General features: G+C 38.2%; 1 protein-coding gene across 1 annotated transcript; it reads left to right on the top strand.

Moving 5' to 3' along the window:
• The first annotated feature begins 2,213 nt into the window (after window positions 1–2,213).
• Window positions 2,214–17,919, top strand: LOC135711167 (RNA-binding protein 45). The gene is made up of 7 exons (XM_065233935.1): window positions 2,214–2,353; window positions 2,427–2,803; window positions 2,869–3,505; window positions 3,573–3,740; window positions 3,791–4,080; window positions 4,139–4,294; window positions 15,893–17,919. The coding sequence occupies exons 2-6, from the start codon at window positions 2,504–2,506 to the stop codon at window positions 4,211–4,213; spliced, it is 1,470 nt and encodes a 489-aa protein (XP_065090007.1). The 5' UTR covers window positions 2,214–2,353; window positions 2,427–2,503; the 3' UTR covers window positions 4,214–4,294; window positions 15,893–17,919.
• Window positions 17,920–18,266: the final 347 nt, after the last annotated feature.

Genomic DNA, 18,266 nt, shown 5'->3' with positions numbered 1-18,266 from the left:
AATAAAACATTGCCCCGGGAAGGGAAGGGGGTGGTATGTCTGTTACGGGTGGTCCTTTTTTTACTGGTTATGGATCGAGATTCGATCCGGAACTTGTGAGAAATGCAGGCCAACTCCCCTGCGCTCGATATCCCTAGGTCACGTCTCCTTGGTGGTTGAGCGTCGTTGATAAGTTAATGCATTCGACTGGAGAGAATCGCCCATGAAATATGCTTCCACATGAGAGTTCCTTCTTGACATCTTCAAGTGGTGGAATTTTTTATTATTATTGTATGATTATTGACTGCACGGAAAAGGTATCCATTAAGCTTTAGAGAGGGTCTAGGATAAGATATGAGCGGACGCAGACTGCCTGGTTTTGAGCCAAACGAACTGTCAAAGCCAGAGCCATACGAGCAGCGCCTATCTTAATAGAGCATTTTATGAGAAGTTTCTGGTTCAACTCATGAATGAACTGCAGGAGGCGGTTACCTAACGGCTGCACGGAACCAAATTTTGTTCATTTAAGTTAAAAATATATATGTTTATTAAATAAAAATATGAATAGTTCAAAGTAAATTACAAACATGTTCTCAACAAAAATATGTATGTTTAGAATAAATTCAAAAGCATGTTTATTTCAACAATACATAACCTGGGTAATCAATTTTTAGCGTGTCCTTTTTTCCTTCTTGTTTACATTCGGCAAACTTAACCGAAAACGGCCTGCAAGCGGCGAAACCGAAGTAGAGGGTCCGGAAACCCACGCAATGTTCCAAGCTCGACAAAACCGGTGGAACATCACAATATTAACGGCAATCCGTCGTTTCTGATACCGATCCCCATATCATCCTCACCCCCCACCCGACGTCGAAAGAAAAACAGATCATCCCCGAACACTAAACGTAGAAAGAGGCCGGTATGAGGACCAGCGTCATAAACGACAAAATGACGCTAATATCACAAAGTTTCACCAGTTTTACTGAACTGGATCGGATCGGACACCCACCCCGACGGCCCCCCGGATCCAAACATCCACAGACTTTCCATAATCGCAGGAATTTCCATTAATTTGCTATCCATTTTATTTTGATTTATTCAGCATTCAAATGCTAAAATAATTTCAAAATATGTTTGTTTATTTTAAACATGAAAAGCATGTTTAAAATAAACATATTAATTTTTGATTGCATATAGTTTTCAAATAAATCAAAAATATTCACGTTTATTTTCAACACGAATATTTTTAAAATAAACGTAACATTATTTTTGTTTTAAACATTATTATCAATGGATTCAAACGTAGAATACGTTTGAAATCAACCTAGTTTATGTTTGTGGCCAGAACAAACTGAATTTACGTTTAAATTTACCTCAAATATTTTTGTTTCGACGGTAATTTTTTCTGCGTGTGTGAGAAGCAATATCAATATCATCAAATTCTGGCATGCAAACCAGCTAATGTCATTTCATAAAATGGACTATTACATTGGCAGTGTTGCTGACAATCAGTTTTATTTTTATTGTTCGTGAAGAGTTGTTCATTAATGTTCATGATCGAATCATGTTAACAATAAAATAAATGAAAAATACGATAAAAATCATTGTAACAACATTTTATTATGTACATTCATTGTACAGCTAGGTAGCAGTTTTGCCGTTTTCGGAAGAGTACAACATTATAACAATCATTTTTATTGTCGACAATAAATATTAATGTTAGAGCATTGTTTCCACTGAAAATTTCACTGTAATTTTTTTTTCGGGTAGTTCATCTCTTAAAGTTTTTTGAAAGTGAACTTTACAAATAATGGGTTGTTAAGAACCATTACCATACTAGTTACCATACAAATTTATTGTTTTCTTCAGCCCAGTGGCCTGTCGCGTAGGCGAGCGCGTAGGCAACATGGTATACAGTGACAGCGGGCCCAGCACAGCAAAATAAATGATTTGAGCCCGGGACATGCTTCCTACTGTCAAACGCTGCTGTTGGTATAGGCCTTGTCACTGGCCTGGTTTTTTTTTTCATCGTCGAATATACTCATTGATTAGTAAACTCGGTTTTACTTATTTAATGAGTTGTCACTTTTCTTCAAAATGGGTAGTTTTATACTCATTAATGGGTACTTTCAAGTTTGCGTGTGCTTTAGTAGATCCTACTCAAATTTGGGTAGTTCTGAAATAGCGTGAGCATTCATTCAAACATCTGTCATTCATGAACTTTTCATTTTCATCATCATCATTTTTCGTACAGTCTGTGTCACAAATTGTGAAAGGTGCAAAAATTTACGTCTGTTCGTTTTGTGTAGTTTTTTCGTATGAAATCTGTGTTTTCAGTGCCAAAAAGCACTGCTTATCCGTAGACCCGCGTCAGGTGAGTATTTTGCGCTAATGTTCCTTCCGGTACATCGGGCTTCAAGGTGTTTTTATTGGTGTGAAAATTATAGAGCACGATCCCGTTCCTGTCTTGTTCTACCTGCCAGTATCGAAAACGAAAGGCTTCGAAAGCAAATCAAAATACAACATGGCTGACCGAAGATCTGGCGGATCGAGTCGTAACAATTTCAACGATGAAAAAAGTCCTGCCGATATCCCGCCTATGTCGCGGTTGTTCATCATCTGCAGTAAAACCGTCACGGAGGACATTCTGCGTGAGCAGTTTTCCAAATTCGGTGAAATTGAGGAGATTTGGATCGTCAAGGACAGGCAATCCGGTGACGCCAAGGGGGTGGCATATATAAAATTTTCCAAAACATCGGAAGCAGCCAGGGCACTAGAGGATATGAACGGAAAAACGATCGGAGATAATTCACGACCAATTAAGGTGAGAGGATTTTTGTTTGTTTCTTTTATGGCCAGAAGAATAATTGTAAAATTCTTTGGATTTAGGTTTTGGTGGCAGCCAATCGACAGCAGGGCTCCCGGAAGCAAACCGATAACGAGGAAGAAAAATACCTTCGATTGTTTGTTTTGATTCCGAAGGAGATGACCGAGGAATCGCTTCGGGACGAGTTCGGTCAGCATGGTACGATCGACAACATTACCATCATCCGGGACAAGGTGACCAAGGAAGGCAAGGGATTTGCGTATGTGAAGTTCAGTCGCTTTACGCATGCAGCGCGAGCTTTTGAGGAATGTGATGCCAAATACAAGGCAGTATTTGCCGAACCGAAGCCATCCAGAAATGCATCCGTGTCCTCCAGTGATAACTTTGTAAGATTTGAAAGTGGTAGTGCTCCGAATGGATTCATGGACGACCGTCGGGGTGGTAGTTCGGGAATGGGAAATTCGGGTCCGATGATGGGATTCGGAGCAATGGGTGGAAACGATCGTCGGGGACCCGGTATGAATAACGACCGGGGAGCGAATTTCGGTTTCACCAGCAGTGGATACTCGGGACAGACTGCGAATCCCAGCGAAACGTCACTCACAGTGCTGTGCAGTCCTTCTTTGAATCAGGATCAGCTTTGGAGACTTTTTGATATTATTCCGGGATTGGATTACTGTCAAATCAATAACGACTTTAGTATGTATCTTACGGTACTAGTTTTTAAAAAATTGAATGATTATATTTCTCGGGTCTTTCTTGTCAGATAATCGCAACGTTACGGCTACGGTAGTGTACAACAATGCCCAGTCTGCGATGTACGCTCGCGACAAAATCCACGGCTTAGAATATCCACCCGGAGAACGTCTCATAATACGTCTTGGTCATGAAACGGTCAGCATGATGGCCAACAATGATCCTTTTAACGGAGGCGGTAAGCTCAAATTAACATTATAATTTCAATTTCACCAATGCTGTTGATAGGCGCAAAAATTTCAGATCGAGACGCCTCGTTCTGCAGCGTGCCCCTGCCGCAGCCATTGCCGATGGCCAACCCGAACGCAGAAGTTGCCCAGCGGTGCTTCATCGTGTGCATTCCGAAGGCCCTGCCGACCAGTGTTCTTAAGCAGACGTTCTGTCGATTTGGGGATTTGATCGATGTTTACCTGTTGCCAAACAAAAACTGCGGCTATGCAAAGTTTGCTAGCGAGAAGAGTGCCAAGAAGGCGATGGAAACCTTGCATGGGGCTGAGATTCTGAATGTTCGGCTGAAGGTAAAGTTTCGATCTTACTAAAATCGTTCGGAAATTTCTAACCATTTCACCCGCGCAGGTTCTGGAAGCCGAAGAGCCAAATAATGATCGGAGAAAGCGCATGCGACATGAAGAACGCATGGAGAATGAGTAAACAAGGATACTACGAGGTTTAGCAGTATTCTGGAAATAACATAAATCATCATCAACCGGGGAAATCTACAAGAAGGATAAGGTAAATTTCGCAGCCCGTGGGCTGAATGTTGATGCCGTAGATATTTGCCGTTTCGTCCCTCTACTCTAGGTTTGGTTCATGTGGAATGTGGCGCCGAACTGAGGTACTGGGGTCTCCTAGCATCGAGAAAATGACTTTAAGACGTTGCTTAAGGTATAGCGTTGTTAGCGAAATTGCAAAGCAATTAGTGCACATGCAGTGTTGTATGCGCATAACGCGATGGCATGACGATGTCTGTTGGTTAGGAAACAACAGGGGAACATCGATTAAGTACGTCACGCATTAAGAAGGAAGGGAGAGAGCTTAGCGTTTGCGACGAGCAATGTAAATAGTTGAGGAAAAACGTGACAAAAGATGGAAGGAGGTGGAGTTTTTTCTCCTAATTTTGTATTACGTCCAAAAACGAAAGTATCTTGCATTTTGCCTTGCTGGTTTCATGTTCGAGTTGTGCGATCGGGCGAGCAGTGGGTGGACTGAATATTAGGGATTATTCAAAAACAAATGGACCTTTCATGGGAAAATGAAATCATTATAACAACATTTTTTTAAAATAATTTGTTTATTATTCCAGGCTCATTTGTTGTAGCTTTAGGGAGCCGATATTTATTGTTTAGATAACAACATTACTTAAAACTAACGTTAGTAAAGCAGGGGCCGATTACTCGCGGCAATCTCGAGGTCAGGGGTAACAAATGGATGGCATGGCAGGGATTGAGAACACAAGGTTTGGAGACCAATGTGCTCTTGATCTCGAACTAAGCGACATACTGATGAAAAAGACAAACATGGGGGTACACCGATGGACAGCTAACAACTTGGGAGAACTCAAGATGACACTAACTACTATATCCTCAGATCTATCTGTTTTGAAAACACATAAATTAAATTCAAATAGTCGAAATCGCGGCTAGCCAAGACATCTCTAACGGGTAGCGCGGGTTGTTTTCCTCGGGCCCTGAGGGATGTGGATAACTCAGATCTGACAGATTATAACAACATAACATTTCTCAAATTTCAGTTAAAGTAGAAACACTTGTTAAATGCAATATTGTTTATTAAATTTCGTAAAAGATATTTAATTGGTCTCGAATTGCAATGCAGTATCTATTATTTTTTGGAATAATACTCACTGAATGTAGATTCAATGATCATACAAGTGAAGTTCAGAAGCTTTTAGAGGAACTTGAAAAGTAAGCAAAAAATAAAACAAATATTTCTTGAAGTAAATTTATAACTTTCTGCGGACTATGTAAAGGACGTGGAAGGACCCCGAATATCAGTTCCCTGAATGGCTTTATCCCGAACGAGATTCTGCCTTCTTTTGATTGCTGCTCGTTCTTTTCACATTCGGAGTGATTGCGTTCGGGGTATGTAGAATAATCATGTTAAAAAAAATCATAAAATACATGGATGCATAAAGGATGAAGATCAGAGAAACTTTCTGAAGGCTGATGACTTCAAGGGAAAGGTTTTTGGGCTTTGATGAGGATGAAAAGTTCCATTTCTTCAAGTAGGATTTTTTTATGTATAATTCAGACAACTGAGTTTTAAACGACTTCGTATGCAGTTTAGGAGATTTCCGGAGCAATTTTGAGAGATCTTTTATAAGTTCAATGGATTTGCTTTTTATGCGGCTAAAATTTATTTTCCGTGGTTTTTGATCTGCAATGTACTAAGTGGATAATTGCATAAAACTTATTGTGCGATTTCAGTTAGCTTTCGTATAGTTCAACTACACAGCGACTTATGAGGTGAGTTCAGCCTATATGGGCTGAGTCTAGAGATGGGTTAGAAGTAATTTGATCAGCCTTGTACTCAAATTCTAGTATTTCCAGGTAAAATTAGCATTCACGTATACAGGGTGGCAAGTGAACCAGGAAAATCGGGAAAAAGTCGGGAATTTATTTTCACAAGGAAAAACCGGGAAAAACCAGGAATTTCATAAGTCCACCAGGAAAATAATCTTGTTTGTATAATTTAAATAGGTTTTAAATTTTATGTATGTCAAAGTTTCTTTTTTTAATCAGGTCAAAACTAACCATTTTGTTCAAGCTAAATCTTTCACACAACTAAACAATGATGAACAAAATTTACCCTAAGAATTTAGTAAATATATTTTCTATTTATTTTTAATTTAATTTTTTTTTAGGATCAATTGCATGTATGATTTGTGCTTAATTGATAGCAGACTTAAGCAGTGTCAACGCGTTACTACTTTGAAGTACCTGTTCAACATGTTCCATAAAAAAGTTCTATTTCTAAAAACTTCAGATAAAGCATTCGAACTTCATGCAAGTTTTACAAAATTCGGGAAAGTCTTACAAGTTTCAGGAAAATCCTGTGAACTACTGTGATGACCTACGCGGTCAGGAAATCTCTCCGAACCTTCAGAGAAGTTCTACAAATTTCAGAGAAGTTTTACGAACTTCAGGAAAGTCCTTAAATCTTTGGGGAATAACTACGAATTTTACAGAATTTTCTACAGATTTAATGTAACTTCTACGACATTTAGTCATTGCTTAAAACTTAAGGATAATCCTATGACACTTATGGATTGTTGCCGAGCTTCAGAGAAGTCTTCAATACTCTTGGGAAGTCCTCTGAACTTAACATAGTTCTCCAAGCTCAAAAAAGTTCCTAGATCTTCCGAGAAGTCGATTGAACTACAGGTAGTCCTACGAAATTCATGGGAGCTCTCCAAACTTCAGGGAATTTCCAAGAAATTAAGGAAAGACCCACAAACTTTTGAAAAAAAACCCTTCGATATTTAAAGCCTTATGAACTTCAGGGAAGCTCTTCTAAATTTAGGGTCCTCATATATTCAGTTAAGTCCTTCAAACTTCAGGGAAGTCCTCAGATCTTCGAGAAAGTTCTTCGAACTTGAAGGAAGTCTTACGAACTTCTGAGAATTTCTACGAACTTCGTGGTACTTCTACGATATTTAAGAAATTCCTATGAATTTCAAAAAACTCCGAACTTCAGGGAAGTCCAAAGATCTTTAAAAAAGTCCTTCGAACTTCGGGGAAGTCCCATGAAATTCAGGCAATACAAACTTCAATGAACCCTTCAGGAAAGACCTTAACGCTTCAGGGAAGTTCTACGAACATTAGAGAGTTTGTATGAACTTCAGCAGTCAGTCTTTTTAATAATAAGAGTTATTAAAGCAGCATTGTTTATGAAATCTTTTAATCATATGATTTTGAAATCATGTTGTAATCAAAATTCCGCTAAATAAGATCCTTAATCGTTGACAATTTGCGGAAAATTTAAACAAACTGGAAATCCGTAAAATTGTTAGAAGCAAAGGTTTGTTTAAAGAGTCTTCATTCATACCACACTTAGCAATTTCACCTTGAGATAAACTAGCCCGTTGGCTAAAAATCTCAATATTAGAGTTAAAAAAATCGCAAGTTCAAAAACAGAAATCTCAAGATTAAGGAGCTTATAGATCTCTAAATTTCAGACATTAGATAGGGCTCCGCGGTGGTCCGTCGTATCTCAGCTTTTCTTCGTCATACACCCCTAAAATCGCTCATTTTACGGGTTATCGCAAATGTTTCAGTGTCAACCGTAATTAATCTTGTAAGCAAAGATGTTTTTGCAAAAACAATAGTGAAAACGCTTTGCTATTATAGTTTTAGCACATAGAACGGAAATAGGCGCCATGATACGACGAAGTAGCGCGGCTCCCTACTAGCTTCTTTACAGTAAACAATCAGATAAAGATTTCACGGGCATTCATAAGAACCTTAATACCTATTTTGGTTTGTGAAATTCCGCATTGCGCGAAGAATGATGGTACAAGGATTCACCTTTTTTTTTTTATTAAAAATTGTTTTATAAATACCTGGTTTTTAAAACCAGGAAATTTTTAAATCATTGACCAGGAAAACCAGGAAAAAACCATGAATTTCTAAATGGAAATTCACTTATCACCCTGCATATAGCAATGACCAAATTGCACACATTCGTAGGATGCACGAGTCCTAGATAATGGGTACGAGTGAGTGATGTAGATATTCAGCCGTTACCTCATAGGCAGCAATTGGAGATTAATCTCTTCGATTGAAGTGCCCTAACCTCCAATAGTTGTCCAGGACAGGTCCTCGCAACTGGTGAGGATATGTAGATGTAATGGTAATCTGTAAGGAACCGTTTTTGGGATATTGGCCAACTTTATGTGGAATATTTCGCGTATTGTTAACCATTAAATAATGATCGCATAATCGTAAAACTTTATGGGAAATGATGAATAATTATGTTGCCGTTCTACGCATATCTGTCCCATGTTACTTTTGGACGTTTTTCACTTTTGTTCATGCAATTTGTTCTGGGCTTTTATAAAAACAACATCAATTCTTATTGTTCCATGTTGAAATTCTACGTATAACTGTCCCACAAAGATTGTCTTTACTGGAATCGATTTGAGTACACGAATGATTGAAACAGGATTTATATGATCAAAAGAAACGGTATGAGCCATTTCGGGAAGTAGAAGTTTTATTTTATGTTGAAAAATATTGAGATAAACGGGAATTCATATTTACTCTGCGTGTTTATGAAGGACCGGAACAACCGTAAATGTGGTAGTGCCAATTTTAAGTATGTCTCTGATCTTTCGGGGGATCATTCTATAACGTATTTGTATTTGAACGTAAATTTTCTTAAGAATCGCAGGAAAAAACTGATGTTGTTAGATTTTGATATCTTTCTGCAATAATTAAAAAAAATCAAAATGTGCCAGAACACACAAAATATTTTCGCGGTGGTACGTTTCGCGTTAAGGAAGAAAATATTGAATCCCCAACTTGCCATATTCATGTCACAACTTGAAATTCATTCTTACAACACATCAAAAAATGCTTTTGCAAAAAACCGCGAAGCTCTAAGACCAATTTCATGAATTGACCACTTTTACGGTTGTTCCCAAGGGGTAATTCGTACAGCACATTGGGCCGAAATTAGATTCGACACAGCTTGGGCACATCCATCGGCACACCTTCGGCATATTATCGTAGGCACACATAGGTTTCTGTTCTGCCTTTCAGGGCATTATAAAACCCTAAAACACAGGACTTTTATTCTCCTATGAACACAAAACACCAAAATTTCGCACACCCGCCACATCCCGTGTCATTCTCAATCCGATTTATCCTTGCGATTTCAAACCAAAACATTCAAGCTGTCAGAAGTATAGGTTTACCGGGATTTACAAACAACCGCAGCTTGCTCTATGACCGGCACAATCGGCAGTTCTGCGGCACACTGACAAAAAAGAAAACCCAAGATTAGTGTGCGGAGTGACCTACCCCTTGGTTGTTCCGGATCTTCCGAACATAATTCTCGATGAATGAGTTCAGCAATCAATAAAATACCATCAACGAGTGTAGAAAACAGTTCACCTCAAACGAAATTAATTGAATCCTACAGGTTGACAAAATTGAGGGTAGACGAAATCGGGTCACCACTGTGTTAAAATTATGAATGAATATAAAATAAATATATTCATTTGTGTTAATGAATTTGATATACACTGCGGATAACCGAGTTTCAATATACAAAACAACCCTTCTTTCAGCCCCCTCATCCTACCTACGGCCAATATTGTTAGCATCATACACTCAGGTCCTTTTTTACACGGGGGATATGTACCATGTAAAAAAAACCTACCGAGATTTTGATTTTTCACATGCTAAAAAAAATCGGATTTTGATGCCATTTGTAATTATAGGAGGCTTGGTCCATGTAGAGATATTTAAAAAATTACTGTATTTACAAACAAAAATTGTAATTTTTTTTTAAGTATGCCATTCGATTACCTATAGCTTGAAACGGATAATGTGATTAGAATCAAGTTGATCGGTTGTATCGTTGTCGAGAAATCGTTAAAAACGTACCGTGTTAATCGCGAAAAACCGTGTAAAAAAAGACTTCAGTGTATTGTATTATATAATAATCGGATAATCGAACCCCGGATAATCGAGTCTCTTGATAATCGAGTCCGACATGTAGTTGGAAAATATTTTGAAATATCAGTACAGATGATTCAGATGCTAACACTTCAAACTTTTATATTGGAATTGAAATATGGAAATTGCAATATTTAATTGAAATGCAATATTGCAATTGAAATCTGCAAAAGGCGTGGCGATGATAAGATCAAGCACGCTTCACGGAAATGGGACAGGCGTGCTGTGACACAGCATTAATAAGTATTGGTTTGGTATTATAGCAGTTAACTTAACTTTATGTCAAAGTTAGCCTAACTGATGTTGAGAACTTGTAACAAATCAGTAAATTTCAGAACAATCGAACCATCTTAAATATTGCCGTCTCTATAAATGAAGTATCTATGTTGTTGATCTACCAATATTAATTGAAATTATCGGAGTTTCTTATGCTTTCGTCATCTTCTCTTGTGAATGCATTTAATGCAATTGACTCTATCCAAGATGCAGGAAAATTTTGCTTTGCTTTTGTGATATGCACTCACTTCTATTGGATAGGAATACGATTGATGAAAAAAGATGGAGACCGATGCGAGTAGAAGAATTTAGAAGCGAAAGATTAAAAAAGATTTGTGGTAGAATGATTCGCTAGCATCAGATTTTTCGACCATCTAAAATTTAGATTGAGATGTGTCGCACCCCTCGAATTGAAGTAAAATTTTAGCTGATTGTCTACTTATTTGGCTAAATAAAACTTCCTGAGCTGTCCTCGTTTTTCCAAAACTTTTCGGATAATTTTCATGTTTTATAAGAAGAAAGCTATTTTCGGATTGCGTTAAAACATTTGTTATTTTTGGCAAAACAACAACTTTATTTCTACAAACGATGTCCAGATATAACAGTTTTACAATCAAAACCATTAAAAATTGAAGTTTAACATTTACTTACGTCTAAGATCTCATAAAATATCAAAGCCTTCAAGTTTCGAACTCCAAGTCCAAGATCTATAAACTTTTCAAAGTGCCAAAATCCCAGAATTAGAAGAATGAAGTGTCAGCCATTTAGTTTTTATTTCAAAGTTCGGTTTTTCAATTATTTTTTTGCTAGTTTTGGAACGTACTCTAATCTTCTCCGTAAACGTATCCGAATTATCGTAGGAATTCCTTTTTTAGTTCTGCTCAGAATTCCCATTAATTCTATGAAATGCTACTTATAGCTTCCTTGTAACTCTCTTTTCAATTTCCAAAACAAAATATTACCGTAATAACCTTCAAATACTCCTCAGATTTTTTATTAAACTTTCCTCAAAATTTAGTTGAAACTATCCTCGAACTTCGGAATGCAATTCCATTGGAATTTTCATTGGAATTCCATTAAAATTTCCCTGTTGTTTTGAAATCCTCCAAGAAGAATTACTTTTGGTTGTCAATAATTTCAAGTTAATTCAAGGCGCGCAACTACGAAGCAAGTTTATGTTGGAGGCGGCTTGTTCCGATTCCCGTTCGGTCCATTATATTATTTGGTTTGGAAATTTAGTCGACTTCATGGGCATAGGGTAGTACACTGCCCATAAAAGCATAACAGTCCCATATGGATTTTTATCAGAAATGAGTTACTCATTAGAATCGATTGTAATTCACACTGTGTACTAAAATATGGTGAAAAATACCAAAATTTGTTTGTCCAATCTATAAGAGTCTTCGGAGAAATACATTTTCAGCAGCGTTTTTCTCGGCTTGCTATTTTCCAGATGGGACTGATATGCTTTTATGGGCAGTACAGGCAAGCTCTCAATTAAAATGTGGAAGTGCTACAAAGAACACTATGTTGAGAGCAGGCAAAAAGCTAATATGATATACATTGATAGGCAACATAAAGTGCCCACTTCAGTTTGGCTCCAGAAAAGGTAAATTAAAGTAAAAGAAAAGCTTTTTTATAGTTAATGTGTCCTCCTTTGACCTTCAGGACCGGATGCAGGCGCTTCGGTATGCTCTCCACTAGGTTCTTTAGGTGCTGTGGATCTAGCTCTTCCCAGACGCGCTCCAGAGCTTCAAAACAGTTATTTTTATTGGTAACACCAGTTTTGTCAACCCTGGCATCGAGAATCGCCCACAAATTCTAGATGGGGTTGAGGTCCGGGTTTTGTGGGGCCATTTCAGCGATTTGATCCGACAATACCGGAAGAAAGACTTAAGGTCGGCGAACGATGGATAAGTTTTCTGGAAACTTATGCATTGTGCGCCAGCCTTTAGTCCTCTTGGCAGTATGCTTCGGGTCGTTGTCCTACTGAAATACGAACTTCTCTTCAAGACCCGTCTGGATCAGCGAAACCTTCAGCTTTTCCTCACAGGATGTTGATGTAGGAATCGGCCGTCATTATCCCGTCGATTTTAACGAGGCTTCCCACTCAACAAAAAACATCCCCAGACAATCACATTTCCTCCTCCATGCTTCACCGTACCTTGGATGTGGTGCTCCTGAAGCTCTTCATTCGAGCTGCACCACAAACGAACCCGCCGCTTTCGGTCAAACAGCTTGAATTTTGATTCGTCCGTCCAAAGAACCGTATTCCAGAACTCCAGGTGCTTATCAATATGCTCCTTAGCAAACTTAAGCGATTCGGCTTTGATTGTTTGCTGATAAATGGGCGCTTTCGGGCAACTTTGCTATTCAACCCCTATTCAACAGTTACCTTCGGGTTCCTCTTGACTTCTCGCCTGATCTTGGTGTCCGTTCTCACGTCCGTCTTGCGCTTCCTGCCTCTGGCAGGGCGATCCGCCACTGATCCTAACGTTTTTAGCTTCAGAAGAATTTTCCCTACCGCTGTCTTGCTGATACTGTACTTCCTAGTGACAGCCCCGGGGCGATTCACATCACCAGCTACCAATTTTCGGATACACAAGGAAATTGCTTTCGAAATCACTGTGAGTTCTCCATTTTTTTCATTTGATTCAAATGCGATCACGTGTACAACTGCACCGGTTCGAGCCGTTTGCTTTAAAACATGTTTAACAAAACAATCGAGGGGTTTTCCGATGGAAACTTATCGATAACATATCTATTTTTGGAGTGGGCACTTTTTGAATATTTTTTTTTCTTTAAGTAAAACTCTTTTTTTTTCAGTATTCCGTAAATGAAACTTTAAAAAAAATATTAAAAATAAGATATCAAAAAAGGCTACAGTGTGTTTAATTTAATTTGAACCAAATAATGAGAGAAATTCAAAAAATGATGAGGTTGACACCTTATTTTGCCTATCAGGTACGTAATAAGCATGAAATGCCATGTAGTAGTAATACTAATGGTCTTTTTAAGCATTGAAAACAGTTTTTTTTTATCTGTCGGGGATTTCTTTTGAGAAATCAAGGATTTCGCGTATTAAATTTTGAGAATCTTGTAACAGCATTGCATTTATGCATCTACCCTAAGAATAATTCCTACGCTGTGAGCAGAATTCCAAGGCAACGAATTTAATGAAAATTCTGAGGATCATACCAATTGAATTCTTATGAGTATTTGAAAGGAATTCTGAGGAGAGTATGAAGGACACTGACCAACCAACATGAATGACCATATCAGCAAATATATTACATTAACAATATGATCCATTATTTCGTTTAGTTGGCGAACCGAATTTTTAGCGATGAAAGCGCCTCTGTGGCCAAAAAGGCTACCAATGTATTTGTTTATCTTAACGAGGGGTAAACCAAATGAAAATTTGTATAATATTTCAAATGTATGTATTTAAAGGGTGCCCCACATCAAATTGCATCACGGAAAAAAAACGCTGTAGAAAATTTCCTAGTTGACCGACCCTTTTCAAACCTTCAGATAATAAAATATTAGTAAAATTTTGGCATATTTATTCAACTTCAATACCATAACCGTACGCTCGCTTACGATTAACTCCACTCATTAGGTTCTTTACAACATCTGGCTGCAGCTTTTTCTTCATGTCTTCCTCAGATTTGACCTCCTTGGGATTTCTCCCGTAGTGCCTGCTTCATAATAGTCCAGTATTTTTCGATATGCCTTAGTTCCGGTGAGTTGGGGGGTTAATGTCCTTGGGTACGAAAGTGACCCCGTTGGCTTTGTACCACTCCAGGACAACATTTGAATAGTGACACGAAGCTAGATACGGCCAGAAGATCGTGGGGTCCTCGCGTTGCTTCAACAGAGAAAGCAGACGCTTCTGTAGACACCCCTTGAGGTAGATCTCCCCATGTACAGTCCCGGTAGTCACGATCGGCGCACTCCGTTTGCCACATGAGCAGATCGCTTGCCAAATCATGTATATCTTGGCAAACTTGGAAAGTTTCTGCTTCCTTACTTCCTCCGGAACATCAAACTTGTGCTGGGCGGTGAAGAACAGTAGCTCCCGGAAGTCCGCCATGACGTAAGTCTCATCATCCATGATGCGACAATGAGGCTTCGTCAGCATCTGGGTGTACAGTTTCCGGGCCCGTGACTTCCCCACTGTATCTTGCCGTTCGTCACGATTTGGAGCATTCTGCACTTTGTACGCATGCAGTCCTTCCCGGTCCTTGGCTCTCTGAATGAAAGACTTGGACAGATTCATCGTTTTGGCCACATCCCTGACCGAAGCATTGGGATTCCGCTTAAACGCTTTCACGACACGCTTGTGATCCTAATCACTAACAGAACATCCATTCTGACCGCATTTCTCCTTCCGTTAGATGCTCAGAGTTTCGTAGTAACATTTAATCAGACGACTCACCCTTCTACACGATTCCGAGTTGTTTTCCAATGTAATTTTATCCAACTTTCGAAAAGCTGACAGCGATAAAAATACAGTGTAAACTAAACACTCTAAACTACTTCTACCCAAATTTTCAAGAGAAAACACCCAATGGGTAATTTTCTACACCGTTTTTCCCGTAATGCAATTTGATGAAAGACACCCTTTAAGCATATTATTTATTTATTTTATTTATTGGAAAACTCAGGGAATTATATTTATTAAAATAAGTAGACACTAGACTGATGCAAAATTTAAAATGATTGCTCTGCAGTGCTTATTAGCCTTCCAAAACTTTTTTTTGGTAAGCAACTGACTGTGTTCAAGTCATTTGCTTTCCCAGCTACCGTAAAGTTGGAAGGCAGTTGGCCATGTTGACATCCAATGATTTAGTCTTGTTACCTTTGGTGGTAAAACCTGCCGTGTAGGAGCGTTCAACTAAATCCTCGAGGTTACCCTGCATATCAGAGCGTCATTGCGCTGGATAACCTCCAGAGAAATGTATTTATTTAGTTGGTATTAGATTTGTAGAAAATCCCATGATCAGAAATAGTAACTACATGAGAAAATATCAACAGACAATTATTATAATTGTGTAATTTTCACCTATCCGTTTACGTGCACTTCAATACTTTAGACAGCTTTTACTACAGAGCTATATACGTTATTTTGGACGCTACTGAACTCCTCTAACTCGTAATTCAAAGCTTAACTATGGTATACCATTTTCCCGTTTTGATTTAGATCACACACACATACCCACACACACACCTACTATTTCGTACTTTACTAGCCTAGGCAATGTCATTTATATGTTTTCAAATATTCATATTCATAAGCTTTCGTTCTCCTACCTAACAAACCACCAATATAACGAATTTATTTTTGCAGAACTATTTTACCACTTTAACGCTAGAGACGAACGAACAAACCCTACTACAAACAGTACTCCCACTACATAAAATACAAGTACCTAGCCCCCAGATCGTTTCTGAAGAACTGTCAGAAAGAAGACCGCTTGGACTGTGCAAAATAACCTACAACCACAAGAACAACAACAAAAAATCAAAGACTTTGCTTCAAAAATGCATCGATCGAAACGAAAACGTAAGAAAACGCTATGGACCTGTCTGGACGTCAAATTTCAACTGCACTCAACAACAACTACTAGAACTACACGAAAAAATAATAAGAAGCATTGAACATCGCCTGATGACTTCCAGACTTTCAAGTTACCACTTTTCGGGACAAAGCTATGCAATGGGAAAACATACTTTCCCGACGAGACTGGAAGATGGTACAAACGAACGTGAAAACTGAGAATACTGAGTTGAAGGAGAGTGAAGAGACGACCAACGGGACTGGAAAAAAAAAACTGTGAACGTTTAGAACACTTGCTGATTCACGCTAGAAAAAAAAACGTACGCACCCTCAGTAACTAGGTGTGCCGCATTTCCTGATTACTTTCTTGCGTTTTCTCATACGGCAGTTTTTTTACTTGACCCCGCTAGAACTTCTGTCTACCTATCAATTAGCCTTTTTATTGTGTTTGTTTCGTTCCAAACTCTATCTAGGATTTGTTTTGTTAATGTTAATCAAAACTTTGAAATCTATTCCCTTTGTGCACCGTCAACTAATCGTGTAGGAACCATTTGATTCGAATATTATTCTTAAGATGCACTAATATGTTTTATTTAATTGAGGTTTGCTCCAAATTTATTTGCCTGTTTGAATCACAAGAAAAACAATGAGATTATTTTTTTTTAAAATGGCGGAGGCGAAGACGTTTTAACGACACTATTGAACAGAAACGATAAATTCACTTTACTAGAAGTATACTATACCCTTCAGAAATACAATTCGACATTATCCTTCGCACCCTACCAAAAGGAAACATTCACATTCGTCATACAACAAACAAACATCATTCAAGACTTTTACTACCTACAGAAATAAGTATATAACAAACAAACGATTCATGTCAGAGAGTACATTTTAACTTTACAACCTATGTTTTTATTTATTTACAAGCTAAGAGAGGTAACTGATTTTATATACCAAGATTGAAACGACAAAGATTTCTTTTATTTTTTGTACATTTTTAGCTGCTGCAAATCATCCATTTTTTTACTATAATGTTAGTTAGTCTTACAGATATCACCCGTAAAGATTTTTTTAACAGCTGCTTTTTACAAAAAAAAATACCCTTGGACTTTGAACAATCTTTAGCAGTTAAGCGTTAGAGTAACATTTTCCCATCATACTAATTCTCCCACACCGTATTCAATCAAGCAAGACAACAATCCCTAATTAAATTGATACCGTAAAACTTTTTCATTGGAATGCAGACAGCAAACCGGGTAAGATCGCTTGCTATAAAAGCGGATTTTTTTTTAAGTTTTCGTAACGAGTTGCACTTTGTAGCTTTGTTTTATTTTGTCTCATCTTGAACATAATTCCTTCCACGACAAACGGGACAGTCTTACCCAAATGTGGTCCAATTGAATAATACAAACAAAAAGTATAATCTAGAGGTTTAACCATATTCATATATTTACTACCAGTAAGATCTAAACTGTAAGCTTAATCACATATTTCATTCATCAAAAAGTATGGTGAAAAAGTGCTGTGTCGAGTCTGCCATTATGGTGGTTTCGAAGCCGCACCCAAAACTCAAAACATGGGCGTCGACAAGCGCCAGAGACATCAACACTCTACTGCATAATTCATTGAAGTGTAATTCAGCTTTCTTCCTCTGGGTATCCTGAATCATTTTGGTCTGTGCGAAAGTGTATTATGATATAGCTACTTATATACTATTACTACTATTACTTTTACCGCTTAGTATGCGTAAGAGGGTAATAGACAACAGCAACATTTCAGAATAAATAAAGGGAATACCACAACCGTTTTTAATAGATGAGTGTTTACATCACTGTAGAAAGGATAGAGAAAGCATTTGATGTTATTTTTTCCTTGCTTTGTTTTCCGTACTGAGTACCAATGCTAACGACACCAGGAAGGCAGCTCTCACACCTGCACCCTACCTATAGACCCATCAACTCATGGACCGGGGATCAACGGCTTTACTTCCCTTCCGAAGGAACACGTCATCAGAAATTTAATGCATCAGGAAATCCCGACGGCGCTGACTGAGGTTGAACCCAGGCCCTTTGGAGTGAGGGGCAGTCACGCTTACCACTACACCACCGGCGCTGCTGTTGAAACCTTTGGTAAAAGTTGCTTTACGTTCGATAAAAGTTGT

The sequence above is a fragment of the Ochlerotatus camptorhynchus genome, unplaced genomic scaffold, assembly GCF_037179485.1.
Source record: "Ochlerotatus camptorhynchus isolate MF236.1 unplaced genomic scaffold, CSIRO-AGI_Acam_v1.1 ptg000423l, whole genome shotgun sequence".
Classification (NCBI taxonomy): Eukaryota; Metazoa; Arthropoda; class Insecta; order Diptera; family Culicidae; genus Ochlerotatus; species Ochlerotatus camptorhynchus.
This window is presented reverse-complemented; position numbering and strand designations above follow the sequence as displayed.